Source organism: Pseudorasbora parva, chromosome 19 (genome assembly GCF_024679245.1).
Source record: "Pseudorasbora parva isolate DD20220531a chromosome 19, ASM2467924v1, whole genome shotgun sequence".
In the NCBI taxonomy this organism is placed as follows: domain Eukaryota; kingdom Metazoa; phylum Chordata; class Actinopteri; order Cypriniformes; family Gobionidae; genus Pseudorasbora; species Pseudorasbora parva.
Genome location: NC_090190.1, coordinates 39,159,830 through 39,179,416, shown reverse-complemented (window position 1 = coordinate 39,179,416; position 19,587 = coordinate 39,159,830). Strand labels below are relative to the sequence as shown.

Sequence of the window (19,587 nt, the reverse complement as noted above, 5' to 3'; positions counted from 1 at the left end):
CAAACGAGATAATAGACCAGACACAGCCGAAGAGAAATAACTAATGAGGGTTACCATGGTGACACATGAGCGGCGGGAAACTGGAACAAAGGAACATGTGATCAGGAAACAGAACGACAACACACACTGACAGACAAATGAACACACACTGACAGACAAATGAACACACACTGACAGACAAATGAACACACACTGACAGACAAATGAACACACACTGGACAAAACAGAACATAACTTACAATTTGGGGATTATTTTATGACACTACAATCTCTTTTACTGAAGGCTACCGAAAGCTAATAGACAACCTTATAATGTCTGCTTCTAATTTATTACTTTAACATAATAGTGTGTGTGTTAAATTATATACATTTTGTATTTTTTGTACCATTTAAAAATAAATAAAAAAAGATATTACATTTTTGTTCCTGAAATCCACCCTTCTGCTGGGATCAGGACAATCCTTTTTTATCAAATGTATCCCAATCCTACTAAATAAGTTTTGAACAACACAAACTGATGATTAGACCCACATTTACTGTGTGTGTGTGTGTGTGTGTGTGTGTGTGTGTGTGTGTGTGTGTGTGTGTGTGTGTGTGTGTGTGTGTGTGTGTGTGTGTGTGTGTGTGTGTGTGTGTCGTGGAGGTGGAGGTGTGTGTGTGTGTGTGTCTGTGTTAGTATCGTGGAGGTGTGTGTGTGCGTGTGTGTGTGTGTGTGTGTATCGTGGAGGTGGAGGTGTGTGTGTGTGTGTGTGTGTGTGTGTGTGTGTGTGTGCCTGTGTTAGTATCGTGGAGGTGTGTGTGTGTGTGTGTGTGTGTGTGCGTGTGTGTGTGTGTGTGTGTGCGTGTGTGTGTGTATCGTGGAGGTGGAGGTGTGTGTGTGTGTGTGTGTGTGTGTGTGTGTGTCTGTGTTAGTATCGTGGAGGTGTGTGTGTGCGTGTATGTGTGTCTGTGTCAGTATCGTGGAGGTGTGTGTGTGTGTGTGTGTCCATGAGGGCCACCAGCGAGCCAATAGACACACACCTCAGCTGTAAAGTTCAGATGACTGTAGTGATGTGTCAGTTGTGTAGAAGTAGAAGATGTTGATTGTGTTGTTGAGCTGTGAGAAAGCATCATTACACTGTTACTGGAACTGAACGCTTTAAATATTTACCCTCAGATAGAAATGATTTGAGACATTTTATTTTTTAGTGTGGGAGGATGTGATGACCTCAAAGAATTCACAGGTGAAAAAGACACAATATTAAATATTATTAAAACTATATTTGAAATTCGAGTATTATCCATTATATATTTCTAAAAAGTATAATAAATATATTAAGATTAAGCTTTTAGGAAATATGCTAAACACAAGCATAATTTAAGTGAAGGTTTCGTGTATTTACAGAAAACTCTTATTTTACTCTTTCTCAAAGTATATTTGATGTGTATTTTGTGTGAGAACAGTAAAATGATTGAGCTCAAGCGTGCTGCGTAACACTGGTTACTAGAGTTAGACTTTAATGATAATATTTGAGGAAACAAATGCCATGAAACTATAAAATATTTATGATCACATTTTTTTTGAACAAACATTTTACATTTAAAATATGTAATTATTGCTTACAAATTAAAATAAAAAATAGCAGCACATAAATCATGTTTTAAGTTATAATTATTAAGATAATTAATTTCATATTGAGCTGTAAATTCATTTATTGTATTTGACAGGTGTGATGATCAGAGGAGTTGAGTTTTTACCTCCATCATTACGGCCTGGGCAGAAATATGGATAGAGTTTCTCAGTGAAAGACTGAGCAGTGAAAGAGTAGATATGAGAGCTGGACTCCACATCATAAAAGGAGACGAGACCCTCCTCATAATCCACAAACACACCGACCCGCTGCGGCTTCACTCTCAGAGACAGAGAGACTGAAGGATCATCACAGGCTTTATATTCATTCCCATTCCTCAGACACACAGTCCAGAATCCATCACTGGGACTCAGTGTGATCTTTCCCTTCCTATTAACGGATTCTCTGACCACTCCTAAAGTCCATTCAGTCTTTCCCTTCACCTGCACCTCAAAATAAAATCTCCCTGAGGAGAATCCCTCTTTTCCCAGGACAATTACATATCTATCAAATCTCTCTGGTGTGTCTGGGAGTTTCTGTCTAATGTCTCCATGTCTCACTTGTTTTCCATCATCAGACAGGATGAGATGAGGATGAGCTGTATCAGGATCCAGAGTCACATCCACTGAGAAAACAGAGAATATGAATCATAACTCAATACACACACACACACACACACACACACACACACACACACACACACACACACACACACAGTACCTGCATACTGCTGCCTCCTCTTCAGATCTGTAGAGACAATAAAACATCATCAGATCTTTGACATGTTTATGTGTGAAATTATAGACAAGATTTAAGATTATATTTTATTTAAGTGTGTGTGTGTGTGTGTGTGTGTGTGTGTGTCTGCTGATATTCAGAGAATCAAACAGAAACTTCTGTGATTGGCTGCTGTAAGACTTCAGTGTAAACGCCCACTGCTGTGATTGGCTGCTGTGAGACTTCAGTGTAAACGCCCACTGCTATGATTGGCTGCTGTGAGACTTCAGTGTAAATGCCCACTGCTATGATTGGCTGCTGTGAGACTTCAGTGTAAACGCCCACTGCTGTGATTGGCTGCTGTGAGACTTCAGTGTAAACGCCCACTGCTGTGATTGGCTGCTGTGAGACTTCAGTGTAAACGCCCACTGCTATGATTGGCTGCTGTGAGACTTCAGTGTAAACGCCCACTGCTGTGATTGGCTGCTGTGAGACTTCAGTGTAAACGCCCACTGCTATGATTGGCTGCTGTGAGACTTCAGTGTAAACGCCCACTGCTGTGATTGGCTGCTGTGAGACTTCTGTGTAAACGCCCACTGCTGTGATTGGCTGCTGTGAGACTTCAGTGTAAACGCCCACTGCTGTGATTGGCTGCTGTGAGACTTCAGTGTAAACGCCCACTGCTGTGATTGGCTGCTGTGAGACTTCAGTGTAAACGCCCACTGCTGTGATTGGCTGCTGTGAGACTTCAGTGTAAACGCCCACTGCTGTGATTGGCTGCTGTGAGACTTCAGTGTAAACGCCCACTGCTGTGATTGGCTGCTGTGAGACTTCAGTGTAAACACCCCCTGCTGTGATTGGCTGCTGTGAGACTTCAGTTTTAACGCCCACTGCTGTGATTGGCTGACATCTTTGCATATGAAATAAGTATTACAATTTGAATGCTCTCAAATACTTTGAGTGCGTTTTTACGTGTTGATTATATTTAGATCTATTCCCATCTCATGAAAGGTTGCAGTGATGAGCGTTGAGCAGATGACGTGACATTGATCTCATCATTGCAGCGCGATTAATGCACTCTCACGAATGCTTTCATCATAACTAACAATGCAGACACAAACCTTTACATGACCCATTTAAATAAGTGACGTATTTAATCTCACTTTATTAACCAATATATCTGCTGCTGACCTTTGATGATCCATTTCAACCACACTAATACGCAAAATTACTTTAGATAAACCACATTTGTGTTTTTTTATTATTATTATTATTATTATTATTGTTGAAGTAAGAGTCTTGAATTTTCTTTAGCCTGAGGCTTTTTATTTCACTTTTGTTGTGAAAAGGTCTTTACATTTGCCAAAACTGCACTGTAAAAAAATACTGTCAAATTAACAGTAACTTACTGTCAACAATTATCCAGTAGTTGCTGTATGTCATTCAGCAGTAAAATTACTGTAACACTAACTACAGTAGAGTTTAGCATCCTGTGAAATTGAATACAGCAATTTACTGTTATTCTTACCATGAAACTGTTGAGAAAAACAGTATAATACTGTGAAGACAACAGAAATCATTTACAGTGTGGACTTCTGTTTTTCTGTTATTAAAAACAAACAAACAAGCAACAAACTATAATAAAAAAGAAAACGTAACACTACTTTCCATAAAAGTTAACTAACGCAATTAGTTACTTTTTTAGGTACTAACCCAATATTGTAAAGCATTACTTTTAAATGTAACGTTCCCCAACACTGCTGATGTTTAAAGATGATGAATATATGTATCTGTGCGGTGTGTTTGATATTGTCGTACCAGTGTGTGTGAGTTTCTCCTGTAGAGTGTCCTGCAGTTGAGTCAGAGCTCTCCTCAGAGTCTCCAGACTCTCATCAGTCTTCACACTGATCTCAGGCCAGTTCCTGGTGTCTCTAGAGCTGCACAGGGATGAGTCGATCTACAGCAGGAGAGAGGAGAAATCCTTCAGCATGGGGAGTGTTATGGTGTCATATACTGCATTATCATTGATCAGAGAGATGTTGACTGACCTGTAGGAGGTGGAGGTGATCTTCAGTGTGTGAGAGCTGCTCCAGCTCAGTGTTTCTCATCTTTAGCTCAGTGATCTCCTGCTCCAGCTCTTCAATGAGCTCTTCCTCCTGTTTCTCCAAAGCTTTCTGCTGCTCCTCCATCATCTCCAGCTGTTCAGACTGACATCTCTCAATGGAGCGGATGAGATCAGTGAAGAGCTCAACACGGGCTGCTTTCTCCTCCTCTGTGTTTCTCTGCTCAACCAGGACAATCAACCAATGATTAGAGGTGTTTGATAAGACAAGAATCAGTGTTACTATTGCTCATACTATACTATAGCAAAACCCCTCAAATGAAGTATTCTGGAAGAATTGTTGCTGTGACAGCGCAATAACTAGCCTGACAAGCCAGACCCACATCAAGATGTTTGGTCTGGAAACTCACCATTGACAGCTCAATCCGAGGGGCGGATAAACGGTTGTCTTTCAAACTCCCTCTGCACGCGATAGGATAGCGCTACACCAACCAGAGCAACGAAGGTGAAGCAGAGCTCGCTGACAGATTAAACATTCGCCGTATCCGGTCAACTAAACTCCGAACACATCTTTCCTTTTTAAAAATGACTTCAGTGCCGTTCTTTGTTCTTTTCTCAGAGAAAAGCTCAACTCCAAGTTTTCCAGAGTCGCGGTCAAAGCTGATTCGAAAGACCGCCGCCGTTCGCCAGTTTCTGTGTTTACCATAGACAGTAAAAGAATTGGACACAGCGACCCCATAGACTACAACGGCAAAAAGTGAAGTCAATTAGAAGCACTCACTTCCTGATGGCTGAGCGAACGGCGCAGGCTCAGACTGAGCTTGACGACGAAGATGTGACGTGAGCAACCTGTCTGACAGCTGTAGGTCTTCTAGTCAGTGCCGTTTCTAGGCATAGGCAAGCTAGGCGGTCACCTAGGGCGCCAACAGCCGGGGGGCGCCAGTGAGCCCCCACCCCAACAAGATTTTTTAGTTATTTCATATATATTTTATTATTAATATTTCGTACGTTTGCTATTTCGAGGCATTATGATTAGTTGCGATTATTGGAGTGAAGTCGCCATGGTGATAGTGGCGCTGCTGTAATGAGATCATGTAGCGGCCGGAAGGGAACGTCGTCATCCGTGCTTTAGTTTCATCATCATGAAGAGGTCAAAGCCATCAGGGCTCAGTATCATAAAAAGAAAAAAGAGGAAATATAAAAAAGAAAGCGAAATATACAGGTATGTTAGTCTACTTATTGGTTACTTGTTCTCTACTTAGCTGGTCGCTCTATCATAACGTTGAGCAAAACATTACACTGAATTATGCATTACACTGTTATGACGCAATCGTTCGCCTATTTTTACAAAAGCAGCTTCTACAGGGCGATAGTGTAAGATACAATGTAATGGAGCCTTTTATGCATTGTTGTGTTTCTTTATTAATAAACAATGGACAAATGGAGTCTTTAAACGTCTCAGATGTAAAGTTTTTCACTGTTAAAGTGACGCAAAAACAAATGGGAGTCAATGGGATGCTAACAGCAGGTGATGGCTTGGTTACTAATGGCCGCCCCTATGGGTGGAACGCTTTCCGAGTGCTAGATTACCCCCTTGGGGATTACTAGAAGCACACAAGCGCAACGCTGCTGCTACTGTTAAGCTCCGCCCACTGACTCTATACACGATGTGATTGGCCTGACCAGAGTCTAGAGTTCTAGGCTACCCAATGACTGCTGCTTATATACATTCATAATGAAGATCGACAGGACCGGCTCCTCCTGCATCTGTGTAGAGATCTTCATATAATGACATTATTTTAAACTCACTTTTCTGACTTCTGCTGAGTGTTTGACGTCTTGAATCTTCTTGATTCTGTCCTGGATCATCTGCTGCACGTCTTTCTGTGTCTTCATCAGTTGAGTCTATAGACACAGAACAACACAATATGTTTTCAAAACTGATTCATTTATAATAAAGAGCATGTGATTCTTCATGATAAGAGCCTTTAAAATCAGTTTGTCAGTAACTTCTACCTTCTTCTCTTCACTCTCCTCTTCTAGAGGAACAGTGTTGTGGTTCTTGTGGTCTGTCACGTCACACATCGGACACACACACGTCTGATCATCTCTACAGAACAGCTCCAGAGGTCTCTCATGTTTCTGACAGATATAGTCCTCCAGATTCCTCACAGGATTGATCAGTTTGTGTTTCTTTAAACCTGCCACTCTCAAATGAGGCTCCAGGTGAGTTTCACAGTAAGAGCTCTGACACACCAGACACGACTTCAGGGCTTTCCGCTTTCTGTCCTTACAGACGTCACACACAACTTCAGGTTTTTTCAGAACTTCAGGTTTTTTCTCAGGACTTTTCTTTTTATAGTGATCTACAACTTCTCTGAGTGTGGTATTAATCTTGAGATCAGGTCTGTGCTTGAATGTTTCTTTACAGTATGGACAGTTGCAGGTCTGGCTGTTGTCCCAGCACTTATTCAGACAGGTCTTGCAGAAGTTGTGTCCACATGGAGTGCTGACTGGATCAGTGAACACGTCCAGACATATAGAGCACTGAAGCTCGCCCGTCAGTCGACCGCTGGAGGAAGACATCGCTGGAGAGAGAAATGAAGAAGAGAAATCACTACTAGTCTAAAGTCTGGAGACACTTGAGCAACAGAATTCAAGTTTCTCATGTAGAGACTTTTAGTTTGAGCTTAAATTTAAAATATTGAGATGTTGATTTTATTATACGGATGAATTAGAGCAGAGAAGAAAATAATGTTTAAAAGAATCCCATGATTCACCTCATGAATTAGGTTGAAGGTAAAGAGCAGCTTTGAAAAATATCTAATATGATTTCTCAAATATATAAGAGGTCATGTATAATCTGGTCGTTACTGCAAAATGAATCCAGACAAGCTGATCAGTGCCTTAATGTGAAGTAGTACTGTATATTCCTGAACTGTACATTTAAAATATCACCATATGAGAAGAGTTAAAGTCATTCATGCACTAATTCAATCTTTACTGAGTTATTGACTTACATGGAGGATCAAAGTCAATACTGTGTCTCCTGGTTTTTCTTTCTTTTGTTGATGTTGGTGAAGATTCTGCCATTGTTCTTTCCTTCTTCAAGCCATTTCAAGAAATTAAAACAAGAAATAAAATAAATAAATTATGACCAATAGACTGATAAGACCGATCTAAGCCCATTCGCTCCTGTATTTGTTCACTGAAGTTTAAATGAAATCTTGCCTCAAAAGTCAGATTTAGGGTTACTTCATATTCTCTCATGATCATTTAATAAATATTTCAATTAAAGTGTTAAAATCTCATAAACACAATCACTCCTCATACAGACTCATAAACTCACTGAACAATCTGAACTATGACCTTCTGTTTAGATAATAATAATAATAATAATAATAATAATAATAATAATAATTTGTTCGATTTATATAGTGCTTTTCAAGGCACTCAAAGCGCTTTACATTGAAGGGGGGCTCAACCTCAACCTCTCTCCTCAACCACCACCAATGTGGACCCGGCATCCATATTAGAAGCAGAAACAGTACAAAGGTCACATGCTTACCTACGAATAAATATATAACTCCACAAAATAAACATAAATACTGTATGACCAAGTGTAGCTTGTATGAATAAGGATAGTTTTAATCTTCAACATAAATGTGATTTTTGCAGGTTTGTCAAGTCTGTCTGCAGTTCATTTTACTTCCTGTTTCTTTAGTCTTTATGTATCGTGACAAAATGACAGAAACACTAAACTTTGCTTTACAACCAATCAAATGACATTTTTAATACAATTCTGATTTCATTTCAGTGCAGTAAACTAAAGTAGTCGAGTATTTGACATGATTAAACCTGGTTCTGTTCAACTTATCCCAGTTTGACATAAACCCACTAAACCAGATCACTTCCATTAGAAACCTGTTCAGCTCAATCTCTCTTATATTTCTGTCATTACCTGTGAGGATCAGATGTGTCCACAAGACTCTCTGAGCGGATCAGTAAATATTCTGGTGTCTGAAGAGGTTGATCGTTTCAGGCGTCCATGCTGTTGCTGATCAAGTTAGTTTCACTTTCTCTGAATCTCTCTGAACTGCAGTGATGTCAGAGCTCCTCCTGTATTCACACACTTACATTCGTCCCTGTATTCAGTGTGTTGTGTTCATGTGTGTCTGTTTGTGTTTAATCTCATTCTTTAATATATAGACGATACAAGAGGACCAAAGAAGAAATATTTGTATGAATTTCTAAATGTCTTTTGTGATCCACTGAAGAAAGTCCCTCAGGTTCAGAACGACATGATGAGTAAATGATGACAGAAAGCTGCTCTTCCTTTTAAACATCTTACTTTTGTGCCGGTTTTCCAAAGCAAAATGGGACTGGATCACCCTGATCCAGATACACACTTTAATCTGGATTACTAGTGCTCTACGGAGCCCCTAAAGCAGCTCTTCTTTGAGGGCCAGATTTAAAAAATGTAAATATGACCCGGGCCAAACTTTTACCATTCTCTTATAACCTATTATATATTACTGTCATAACTAATATGCTGTTTTTGTTACTTATAGGTCATATCTTAAAAAACATGCACACACCTTGTATCCAGTATTTTGCCTTTTAATATTTACTAAGAACTCCTTTCTTTTTTTGTCATATTTTTAAAAACAGTTTAACAAATGTTAATAGTTCAACTATGAACATTGTACTAAAAGTTCAAAGCAAGTGTAAATAATCATCACGTCAATGATCAACATACTGTATTTGTACAGCACTGTAACTCTAATGCAGAGCTCTTAAACGTCTTTTGTTTATAACTGTTTAATTTTGACACATTGTTACATTTCAAGAAAATATATGCAAGTATTCACAACCTATGCCGGTGTTTTGCTAATGAATAAAATTGCATTTACTTGATCTTGAAAGAGCAGCAAAAAATTGGGCCCAGAGCTGTACACATCCTCCAGACAGAAATGAACTCTCAGCATCAGATGACGTCTGGATGTCTATGAGCTCCTGCAGCAATCCTTCATTGAGTGAAATGAGCGCCTCTTTGGCTTTAGAAGCAAACGCTCGTCCCGCAGCAACACTAAACGGGTCCTTGACACACTGCATCACCTCGGGGGGTAAACTGAAGTCGTCAAACCTCGCAGCAAAATTTAAACACAGTTTTTCCAAAAATCTGTCATATCTCTGGAAGTTTTTGCTGACATCCCACAGTGTTGGGAAATGCAGCATTTTCACAACATTCAAATTGGTTACAAACAAGTCCATCTTGCTTTTCTCCACAATATCACTCACGGTTTAATCCTTTCCCTGCAACTCCAGATTAATAGCCTGATAAGCCAGATCCACATCAAGATGTTTGGTCTGGAAACTCACCATTGACAGCTCAATCCGAGGGGCGGATAAACGGTTGTCTTTCAAACTCCCTCTGCACGTGATAGGATAGCGCTACACCAACCAGAGCAACGAAGGTGAAGCAGAGCTCGCTGATAGATTAAACATTCGCCGTATCCGGTCGGCTAAACTCTGAACACATCTTCCCTTCTTAAGAATGACTTCAGTGCCGCTCTTTGTTCTTTTCTCAGAGAAAAGCTTAACTCCAAGTCTTCCAGAGTCGCAGTCAAAGCTGATTCGAAAGACCGCCGTTCGCCAGTTTTTTTTTATTTATTTTTTTATTGCATAACAAGAACAACATACTTACAGAGGATCACAGAGTATTTTTATCGATTACATACATAATACCATCAAAGGAAACAACAGAAAGGAAAAAAAATAAAACAAACAGAAGAAAAAAAGAAAAAGAAAAATTCAGAGAAAAATTTACAAAATTTCAAAAAGAAAAGGATTTAAAAATTTATTCTCTACATTATTCTACATAATTCTCTACATTCTTATCACTTTTTTATTTCTTGCATCTTTTAGGGCCTCAATATAATGTTTAAGTTCAATTTTAAATAGTATAATGTTAGGTTTATTATTTGTCCATTTCTGTTTGTGTATATGGTATTTTCCATAATTATTAAGTTCACCACCAAATTCTGCTCCAAATTCCTATTTTTGTATAACAAAAAAAAATATATCTTTACCAGACAGTCGTATCTTACGCTTTGTGAATTTAAATATCAAATACTCAACATCAATCCAAAACAACTGGGTAAATACACATTCAAAAAATACGTGTTTTATGGATTCTTCTTCTGTGTTACAAAAGGCACATGTCTCTAAAACATCTTGAGACAACTTGTTTCACTGGATAAATCAAATGAATAACTTTATATGTCATTTCTTTAATTTTATTAGTGAGACAGTATTTAACTCCAGACCTCTTTCCATTCAATCTGATTATATATTGAGTTTTGCATTTCGGTAATAATGTAGTTCTACATAATTCTTTAATATAAACGTTATTTAAAAAAATTCTACAATTTTCACACCATTAATACTTAAGTGATTGGTTGTATATACAGAGATAGATTCAGAAGCTATATTACCTGATAAAAGTTGAATAAGGCCACTAGGAATGGCATCAAATACTGCAAACTCTTTAGCAGTAACAGGGACATTATAATAATTAAGGAATTCACAGTAATTAAATAGATGCCCATTATTCTTAAATAACTGTCTGACTAATATTATACAATTATTGTACCAATTTCTATCAAATAAAGATTTGTCTTTAAATATAATACATTTGTTGTTTCAAATCACAGATTTGTGTGGAGAAAAGTTATGCTTAAAGATGAGCATCCATAATAAAAAAACCTGTTTATGAAAGGAAGAAAGTTTTATCGGAATCTTGTTTACATCAAAATTGCACCTCAAAAAAAATTCTAACCCCCAATTTATCAGAAATGAACTCGGGGATGATATTCCAAATTTTGCCTTTAGAGCTGAAGTAGTTCTTTATCCACTTGTTCTTGAATACACCGTTGGCAGTATTAAAGTCAAGTACATTTAGACCACCATCTTCAACTGGATTGCATAGAATAGTTTTTTGTAAATAATGTGGTCTGTTCTTCCAAATAAAAATGAACAAAACAGTGTCCACCTCTTTTATGACTGATTGTGGAACGTCTAAAACGAGAGCTGTATACACCAAGCGTGATAACCCTTCAGTGTTTGATAGTAATATTCTTCCTTTTAACGAAAGATCTCTCATTAACCATGAGTTAAATTTTTGTTTAACTTTCCTAATAATTGGGGTAAAATTCCCGTTCGCCAGTTTCTGTGTTTACTCGGCCGTCGTCATTATGGCCCCGCCCATCGACTCTATACACGACGTGATTGGCCCGGCAAGAGTTTGGCGTTTACAGCTCAGAAGGGTATTGAGAGTTGCTAGACGATACTCGCGGCAGATTAGATTTGATGCCGCTAGGGTGCGTCTAGATTTCTAGGCTACCAGATTAATGCTGTTCAAATGAGTGAAAAAAATCATTCAGAAAACACACGTCTGCCACGAAAGTCTCGTCAAGCACCTGAGAGAGAAATTTGCCGGTTTTCTTGCGATACTTTCTTGAAGGAAAGCAACGATCTCTTGCCTAAGTTCACAGAACCGTCTTAGTGCATTGCCTTTACTGAGCCACCGTACATCATTATTCTGGAGCAAATCAGTGTGATCAGCAGACATGATGATAAGAGCTTACGAAACAAGCGGATGAAATAAATTATAGACATAACTCTATCCATTGTGTTTTTAAATTCATCACTTAGTTCAGCACAAAGATCGCTCTGGTGAATCAAGCCGTGCAGCGATCTGGCGCTCTGCGATCTGTTACGAGCATATTTACTCGTTTCAAATCTAGTCCGTGCTCAGGAAAAACAGAAAACATTATTAAAAAGTATCTCACCACTTGCATGTCCCGCCAATGGATTTAATCCCAGCAGTTCCTCACAAAAGCACATCCCATCACAAAATCTCCCAGAGACACAGCTGTCCCACATCACCACCATCAGTAGATTCATCCACAGCTAATGACTTTAACTCTGCCTTTTAAAATGTTCAAAAACTTAATTTGACAGAATTTCAACTCTTCGTTTGGTTGAAGTGTCAGGCACTGGAATTTTCTGAAAAGAGGAAATGTTGTTGTTTCCTTTTTTTTCACAATCTCCTGTACAACTGTACATGCAATCTTTCACAGTCTCCGAATCGAATCAGTAAAAGTTTCTCTCTTTCTCGGTACCCAATCGAAACATGATGGCTCATCTTTGCTCATAGTCAGCAGTGAGACTTTGCACTTTACGTCGACGAGCATCAGAGTCAGAAGGATATTGAGTGTCAAAGTTAGCCTGTTTGGTTTTGAAGTGTCTTCTCAAGTTTCCTCCTTGGTTACAGCGATACACTCGCTGCATATCAAACATACTGGCTTTGGTGAAACAGGAAGAAACAGGTATTTTTCTGTCCATTCTCCACAAAACTTCTCTCTTCTTCAAGGTAGAGAGCGACATTTGATCTTGATTGGTTCTCATTTATCTGTCAAAAAAAAAAAATTATCGATTAATTGATCGTTAATTTAAACGACGATTGATCATGGGAATTTGTGAAAATCGACATCCCTAAATAAGAGACATGAAGGGTATAGATATTGATATCGCCTTGGACGAGGTCAAATTCTATTTTAGATGTGTAAATCGTCGTAAAGCTTGTGGACCTGATGGTATGAGCTGCAGGACACTAAAGGTGTGTGTTGATCAGTTGGCTCAGCCTTTCCATAGGTTGTTTCAGCTGTCATTAGATACAGGCGTTATTCCCAGCTTATGGAAACAATTTTTAATAGTGCCTGTGCCTAAAAACAATAGACCTAAGGAGTTTAATGATCCGTGCCCTGTTGCCCTGACCTCTGCAGTTATGAAATGTTTTGAAAAATAATTTTAAAACAACTTCTCCAAGAGGTGTCACGTCTTTTAGACCCGAATCAATTTGCCTATCGTGCAGAGAGAGGTGTTGAGGATGCAGTGCTATCTTTGATGAACAGCACTCATGAGCACCTTGAACATGCTCAGAGCCTGGTGAAGATTGTGTTCATTGATTTTAGTAGTGCTTTTAATACGATCCAACCCCACTTGTTGGCGAGAAAACTACTGCATTTGGGAGCAAATCCCCAAATTATTTTATGGATCTATGACTTCTTGACAGATCGTAGTCAGAAAGTCAGATTTAATTCATGTACATCATCCTCAAAAATGATAAACACAGGGGCACCTCAAGGGTGTGTTCTGTCGCCTATCCTATACACATTATATACCAATAATTGTCAAGCTTCCTCTTCAGCTCACACTTATTTTAAATATGCTGATGATACAGCAATGGTTGGTCATTTTCTGGAAATCAATGTGAGGAAAACAAAAGAGATGGTCATAAATTTTAGTAAAAACAATGATAATTCCCCCCTCTAATATTAATGGTGAATTAGTGGAGAGGGTCTCCATGTATAAATACCTCAGAGTGGAAATTGATTTTAAATGAACTTTTAATGAATGTGCACTGAACAAAACTAAGAAAATGCACCAGCGGATGTACTTCCTCAGGAAGAGTTTGTGTGTCCGTATAATCTTAGTGAAAGTGGTAAACAGATTTGGCTTGCTGTCTGCTATAGAGGGGCTCGGAGAGGATATTCTACCCGAGCTCCGATTGCCCCCCTATAACAGGCAAATTGAATGAATAAAATAATGAATGAATGAGTCATTTATATAGCGCTTTCATATGTACTACTGTACACCCAAAGCGCTTTACACTCGTGTCAGGGATCTCTCCTCAACCACCACCTGTGTGGTGTACAAAAGGAGGAGCAGGGGAGGAGGAGGGATGCTTCAGGAACTAAAAAGGGGAAGAGGTAAGCTGCTGGTTTTATACCTTGGTATTAATTGAAAGATTAGATGGGCGTACTCCTCCTGAAATTATGTTAATCACTTAGAAAAACACATTCTTGTAATGTTTTATAAAAGTCTACTTCAGAGTGTTCTGTCCTTTGGCCTCATCTGTGTGTTTGGAGGACCAAAGGAAACTGCAGCGCATGATTAAGATGGCCAGCAGGATCATTGGAATTGACCAGGTGTCGGCAGTACAATGAGCTTATTTCAAAAAAGACTGACCAAATCCTTAATGACCCTACTCACCCTCCATATCATAAATTCATGAGAAGTAAGAGGTCAACTGGTAGAATTTTACAACACAGAATTAGAACAGAAAGGTATAATAGATCATTTGTCCCCACAGCGATCAGACTGTATAATGATCAAGCACATCGTAAGCTATCATAGTTTTAGTTACCTGTTAATATTATATATTTTAATGTTAAATGTTGGATTGTAATTGTAATTTTGTATTTGGATTGTCATTTTCTTTTTTGTAGTATTATTTCTTTTTTGTCTTTATTGTTCTATTTATAGACTGCAGTGTATTATGTGTTGTGTTTTTGAAGAATATGTTGTGATAAGGGCGCGTAATGAATGAATGACCATATGAATTTCCCCTTGTGGGACAATAAAGTTTACCTTGACCTTGACTTACCTTGGTTGGACGGTGTGGTAATTTGACAGTCAGTGCTTTGGTATTGCAAGGAAGTGACTTCATGATAGATTTTTGTGTGTAATGTGTGTTTAGTGTTTTGCAAATCACGGTGTGTAGAGTTTTGCAGCAAGTGTGAGGTTGACCTTATAGTTGTGCAAATAAGGGCTGATGTTTTGCTTCATAAGAGTAAGGTTTTGCTAATAGTGTACTACTTTTAATTTTAGTGTGTAAGCAATCCAAAAAAACTGTAAAAATTAAATAAAAAAAACACTTCAAACGAAATTTATTTTTTCTTTCGCTGTTGCCGAAAGGTTGATTAACACATTTGTTTTCTCACGGTTAGATTATTGTAATGCACTTCTTGTCGGAGTTTCCAAATCTTGTATTAACAAACTTCAATATTTGCAAAACTCTGCGGCTAGAATTGTATCTGGGGCGAGGGCAGTTGATCACATAACTCCTGTTTTGGCTTCCAGTCAAATTTCGTGTTGATTTTAAAGTCCTGATGTTAAATTATAAGGCATTGGATGGTTTGGCTCCTCAGTACTTAACCGAGCTTTTAATACCGTACACGTCTAGTCGTAACCTGCGTTCTTCTCAGAGTGGGCTTTTAGTCGTTCCTAACACTCGGCTTTGCTCGAGGGGTGATAGGGCTTTCTCATCTTATGCCCCCAAATTGTGGAATTCTCTCCCGTCTGACATCAGGGAAGCTCATTCTTTAGTCAGTTTTAAAACTCATCTTAAAATGTTTTTTTTGTTTTTTAATTGCATTTTTTATTTGTTGTTTATTTACTGTTATTTCCTTTTATATTACTTTTTTTTCTTATATATATACATTGTTGTGGTTTTTGTGATGTGAAGCGCTTTGAGAAAGCAACTTTTAAAGGCGCTATACAAAATAAATGTATTGTTATTAGGGGTTCAAGCATGAAATGCTGAAACCCTATTGTAATTGTACCGATTTTTATTATTAGGGGTTCAAGCACGAAGTGCTGAAACCCTATTGTAATTGTAAAGATTTTTATTATTATTAGGGGTTCAAGCATGAAATGCTGAAACCCTATTGTAATTGTACCGATTTTTATTATTATTATTCTGCCGTAAAACTCATCGTGCAGACCAAACCGTAAGGCCTAGAGACTTGAAACTTTGTCAATAGGTAGTCCAAAAATCGAGGAGAGGTTCTCAAATTATGAGCCAGATTGGCCAATAGGTGGCGCTATAGCGCAAAAAACAAAAAAAAGTCACTATTTTGCTTATATCTCAAAAACCCATTGTCGCACAATCAAGTGTCTTACATCATTGGAATCCTTGGCTCAAGCCGAACAAAAAACATAGGAGGTATTTTATTTCCGGTATGCAAATTTTTCCGCCATTTTGAATTTTGTCAAAAACCTACTTTTGCGAACTAGTCCCTGGTTTTTTGACATATCAGAACCAAACCAGTGCCAAAATGTTCTGTCTGGTCTGAATATCAATAATTATCAAAAATATGTCGAAATTTTGACACATGAACGAAAAGGGGCGTGGAAATGTACATTTAAGGCGGAGCCTATTTTACTAAAGAGGCTATAACTCAAGAAGGAAATGAGATATCTTCACCAAACTTGGTACACATGTGTATGGACTCATTCTGAGGTCACGATAAAAAAAACGTGAAGATTGACCACTTGGTGGCGCTATAATGTGGAAAAAACATGATAATAGCTATAACCACGCGACAGCTAGTCCGATTGACCTGAAAATTGGTATGCCGTGTCTTGGCCCAAGCTACCATGTATGTGTATGAGGACATTGGTGTATCTCAAAAAACATGGCCGTCATAGACCAATGAATTTTGAGCACCTATTAGACAAGGTTAATGGAGGTTGATCAGAACGAAACTCAGTTGGCATGTTTGACTCATGGTCCTAGAGGTTTGTAAGAATTTTGAAAGAAATCGGCCACTAGTTGGCGCTAACGAGTTTTATGGCTCTGAAATCACGTGGTGTTGCACATATCCATGAAATATGCATATCATATGATAGATCTCCTCATGATGAACAACTTTGCCTCTGGAACCATTGCTGTCAATAAAATCATTAATTAAATTTTCGTAATTATTTTAAAAACCTACTTTGGCGAACTAGTCAATGGTTTTTTACCCAATTGGAACCAAACCAGTCTAGGACAATTCTATAGACACTCCAGGTCAATAATTATTGAAAAAAGTTGAACTTTTGCATTTGGATGGCTATAACAGGGCCATTTAGAAAAGAGGCGTGGCAAAATACACTCAAAAGCCTATAAATCCTAAGGGAAAACTCAAAACTTCACGAAAATTTTTGGGTATATGTGGCATAACATGTTGAAGACACATGCAAAGTTTTATGGAGATCGGAGTATAGGGGGCGCTATAAGTGTTAAAAAGCTTTGAAAACCATGTATTCCTATGGTGAATTGCCTGTATTGGCTGTAAATGGTATTTTCCATCTCGTTAATCAGGTGGGGTTAAAACAGCCACATAATATGCATATATTATGATAGATCTTCTCATACTGAACAACTTGGCCTCTATAACCAATACTGTCAATCAAATCTTTATTTAAATATTCACAATTATGTTAAAAACCTCGTTTTGCAAACTAGTCCTTGGTTTTTCTTGCCTGATCGGAACCAAACCACAGCAGTATGATTCTCTGGACTCTCCTGATCAATAGTTATCAAAAACATGTTGAACTTTACACTTTGGGTAGCTATAACAGGATCATTTAGAGAATAGGTTTGGTAAAACATGCTCAAAAGCATATTAATCCTGAACGAAAACTCAAAACTTCACAAAAATAGGTGGTGTGTGTGTGTGTGTGTGTGTGTGTGTGTGTGTGTGTGTGTGTCTCTCTGTCTGTCTGTCTGTCTGTCTGTCATGCTAGCAAACAGCACTTCCAACATGCTACACATGCTAGCAGTGATTAGCTAAGTGTTAAATCAGGCAAAGAACATAGTAAGAACTCTATAAACATTATAGTAACCATCTGTGACAACTAACAACTGCCTAGCAACACCATAACAACCATCAAGAACAACCTAGCAACCACCTACCAACATGTTTATCATGTTAGCAAAGTAAAATAGTAATTTTGTCGTACTATTGATTAATATTGTTCTATAATTCATATTTAGACTTTATAAAGTCACTACTATAATATTTAAAATCACATTTTGTCAGTTTTTCACTTCATTTCACCTGATATCTCTCAAATTCATTCAGTGCTTAAAAACCTTTCATGCAAAAGGCGTCAAATGCTTAAAGACCTTAAATTGCTTGAACCCCGCTAAATGCTGCTCGCAGCTTTAATTATTATTATTATTTTTCTTCTCCCCTAAAACTGAACGTGCAGACAAAACCGTAAATGTTAGAGACTTCAAACTTGGCCAATAGGTAGTCCTCAATTTGGGGAGAACCTGAGAAACTATGACCCCGATTGGCCTATAGGTGGCGCTACAGCGACCAAAAGTGCAAAAGGGCTCATAACTCCTAAACGGTTTGGTCCACACTCAAGTGTCTTATATCATTGGAAAGCTGAGACATTGGCAAACAAAACGTATATCTCCGATTTCATTTCCGGTATGCAAATTTTTCCGCCATTTTGAATTTTGTCGAAAACCTACTTTTGCAAACTAGTCCCTGGTTTTTCGACCGATCGGAACCAAACCAGTGCCAAAATGTTCTCTGTAGGCTGAATATCAATAATTATCGAAAAAATGTTGAAATTTCGATTCACGGTTGCTAAGGGGCTTCAAAATGGACGTTCAGGGCGGAGCCTATTTTACTAAAAAGGCTATTACTCCAGAAAGAAATGAGCTATCTTCACCAAACTTGGTACACATATTTATGGGGTCAGTCTTTGGTCAAGATAAAAATATCGCGACGATTGGCCACTTGGTGGCGCTATAACATGAAAAAAACACTAAAACAGCTATAACCACGCGACCGCTAGTCCGATTGACTTGAAAATTGGTATGTGGTGTCTTGTTCCAAGGCCCCATGTATGTCTATGAGGACATTGGCGTATCTCAAAAAACATGGCCGCCATCGGCCAATGAAATTTGAGCACCTATTAGACGGGGTTAACGGAGGCCGATCGGAACGAAACTCGGTGGGCCTGTTTGACTCATGGTCCTAGAGGACTGTAAGAATTTTGAAAGAAATCGGCCACTAGTTGGCGCTAACAAGCTTTATGGCTCTGCAATCACATGGTGTGGCAAACATCCCCAAAATATGCATATCATTTGATAGATCTCCTCCTGCTGAACAACTTTGCCTCTGGAACCATTGCTGTCAATCAAATGGTTAATTAAATATTCGTAATTATGTTAAAAACCTACTTTTGCGAACTAGTCCCTGGTTTTTTGCCCGACTGGAACCAAGCCAGTCTAGGACAATTCTCTGGACTCTCTAGATCAATAATTATCAAAAAAAAAGTTGATTTTTTTGCATTTGGATGGCAATAACAGGGCCAATTAGAAAAGAGGCGTGGAAAAATACTCTCAAAAGCCTATAAATCTTAAGGGGAAACTCAAAACTTCACGAAAATTGTTGGGTATATGTGGCATAACATGTTGAAGAAGCATGCAAAGTTTCATGGAGATCGGAGTATAGGTGGCGCTATAAGTGTTAAAAAGCTTTGAAAACCATGTATTTCCTA

At 38.4% G+C, this 19,587-nt stretch overlaps 1 protein-coding gene across 2 annotated transcripts; it reads right to left on the bottom strand.

Moving 5' to 3' along the window:
• Positions 1–1,464: 1,464 nt before the first annotated feature.
• Positions 1,465–8,464, bottom strand: LOC137047626 (E3 ubiquitin-protein ligase TRIM39-like). Of its 2 annotated transcripts, none has more exons than XM_067425420.1 (8): positions 8,351–8,464; positions 7,410–7,491; positions 6,406–6,977; positions 6,199–6,294; positions 4,376–4,609; positions 4,146–4,284; positions 2,331–2,357; positions 1,465–2,235 (listed from the first exon to the last, which is right to left on the bottom strand). In XM_067425420.1, the coding sequence occupies exons 2-8, from the start codon at positions 7,480–7,482 to the stop codon at positions 1,688–1,690; spliced, it is 1,689 nt and encodes a 562-aa protein (XP_067281521.1). In that variant the 5' UTR covers positions 7,483–7,491; positions 8,351–8,464; the 3' UTR covers positions 1,465–1,687. The 2 variants fall into 2 exon arrangements, with proteins under 2 accessions (XP_067281521.1, XP_067281520.1); XM_067425419.1 differs by having other exon boundaries at positions 1,466–2,235; positions 7,410–7,494.
• Positions 8,465–19,587: the final 11,123 nt, after the last annotated feature.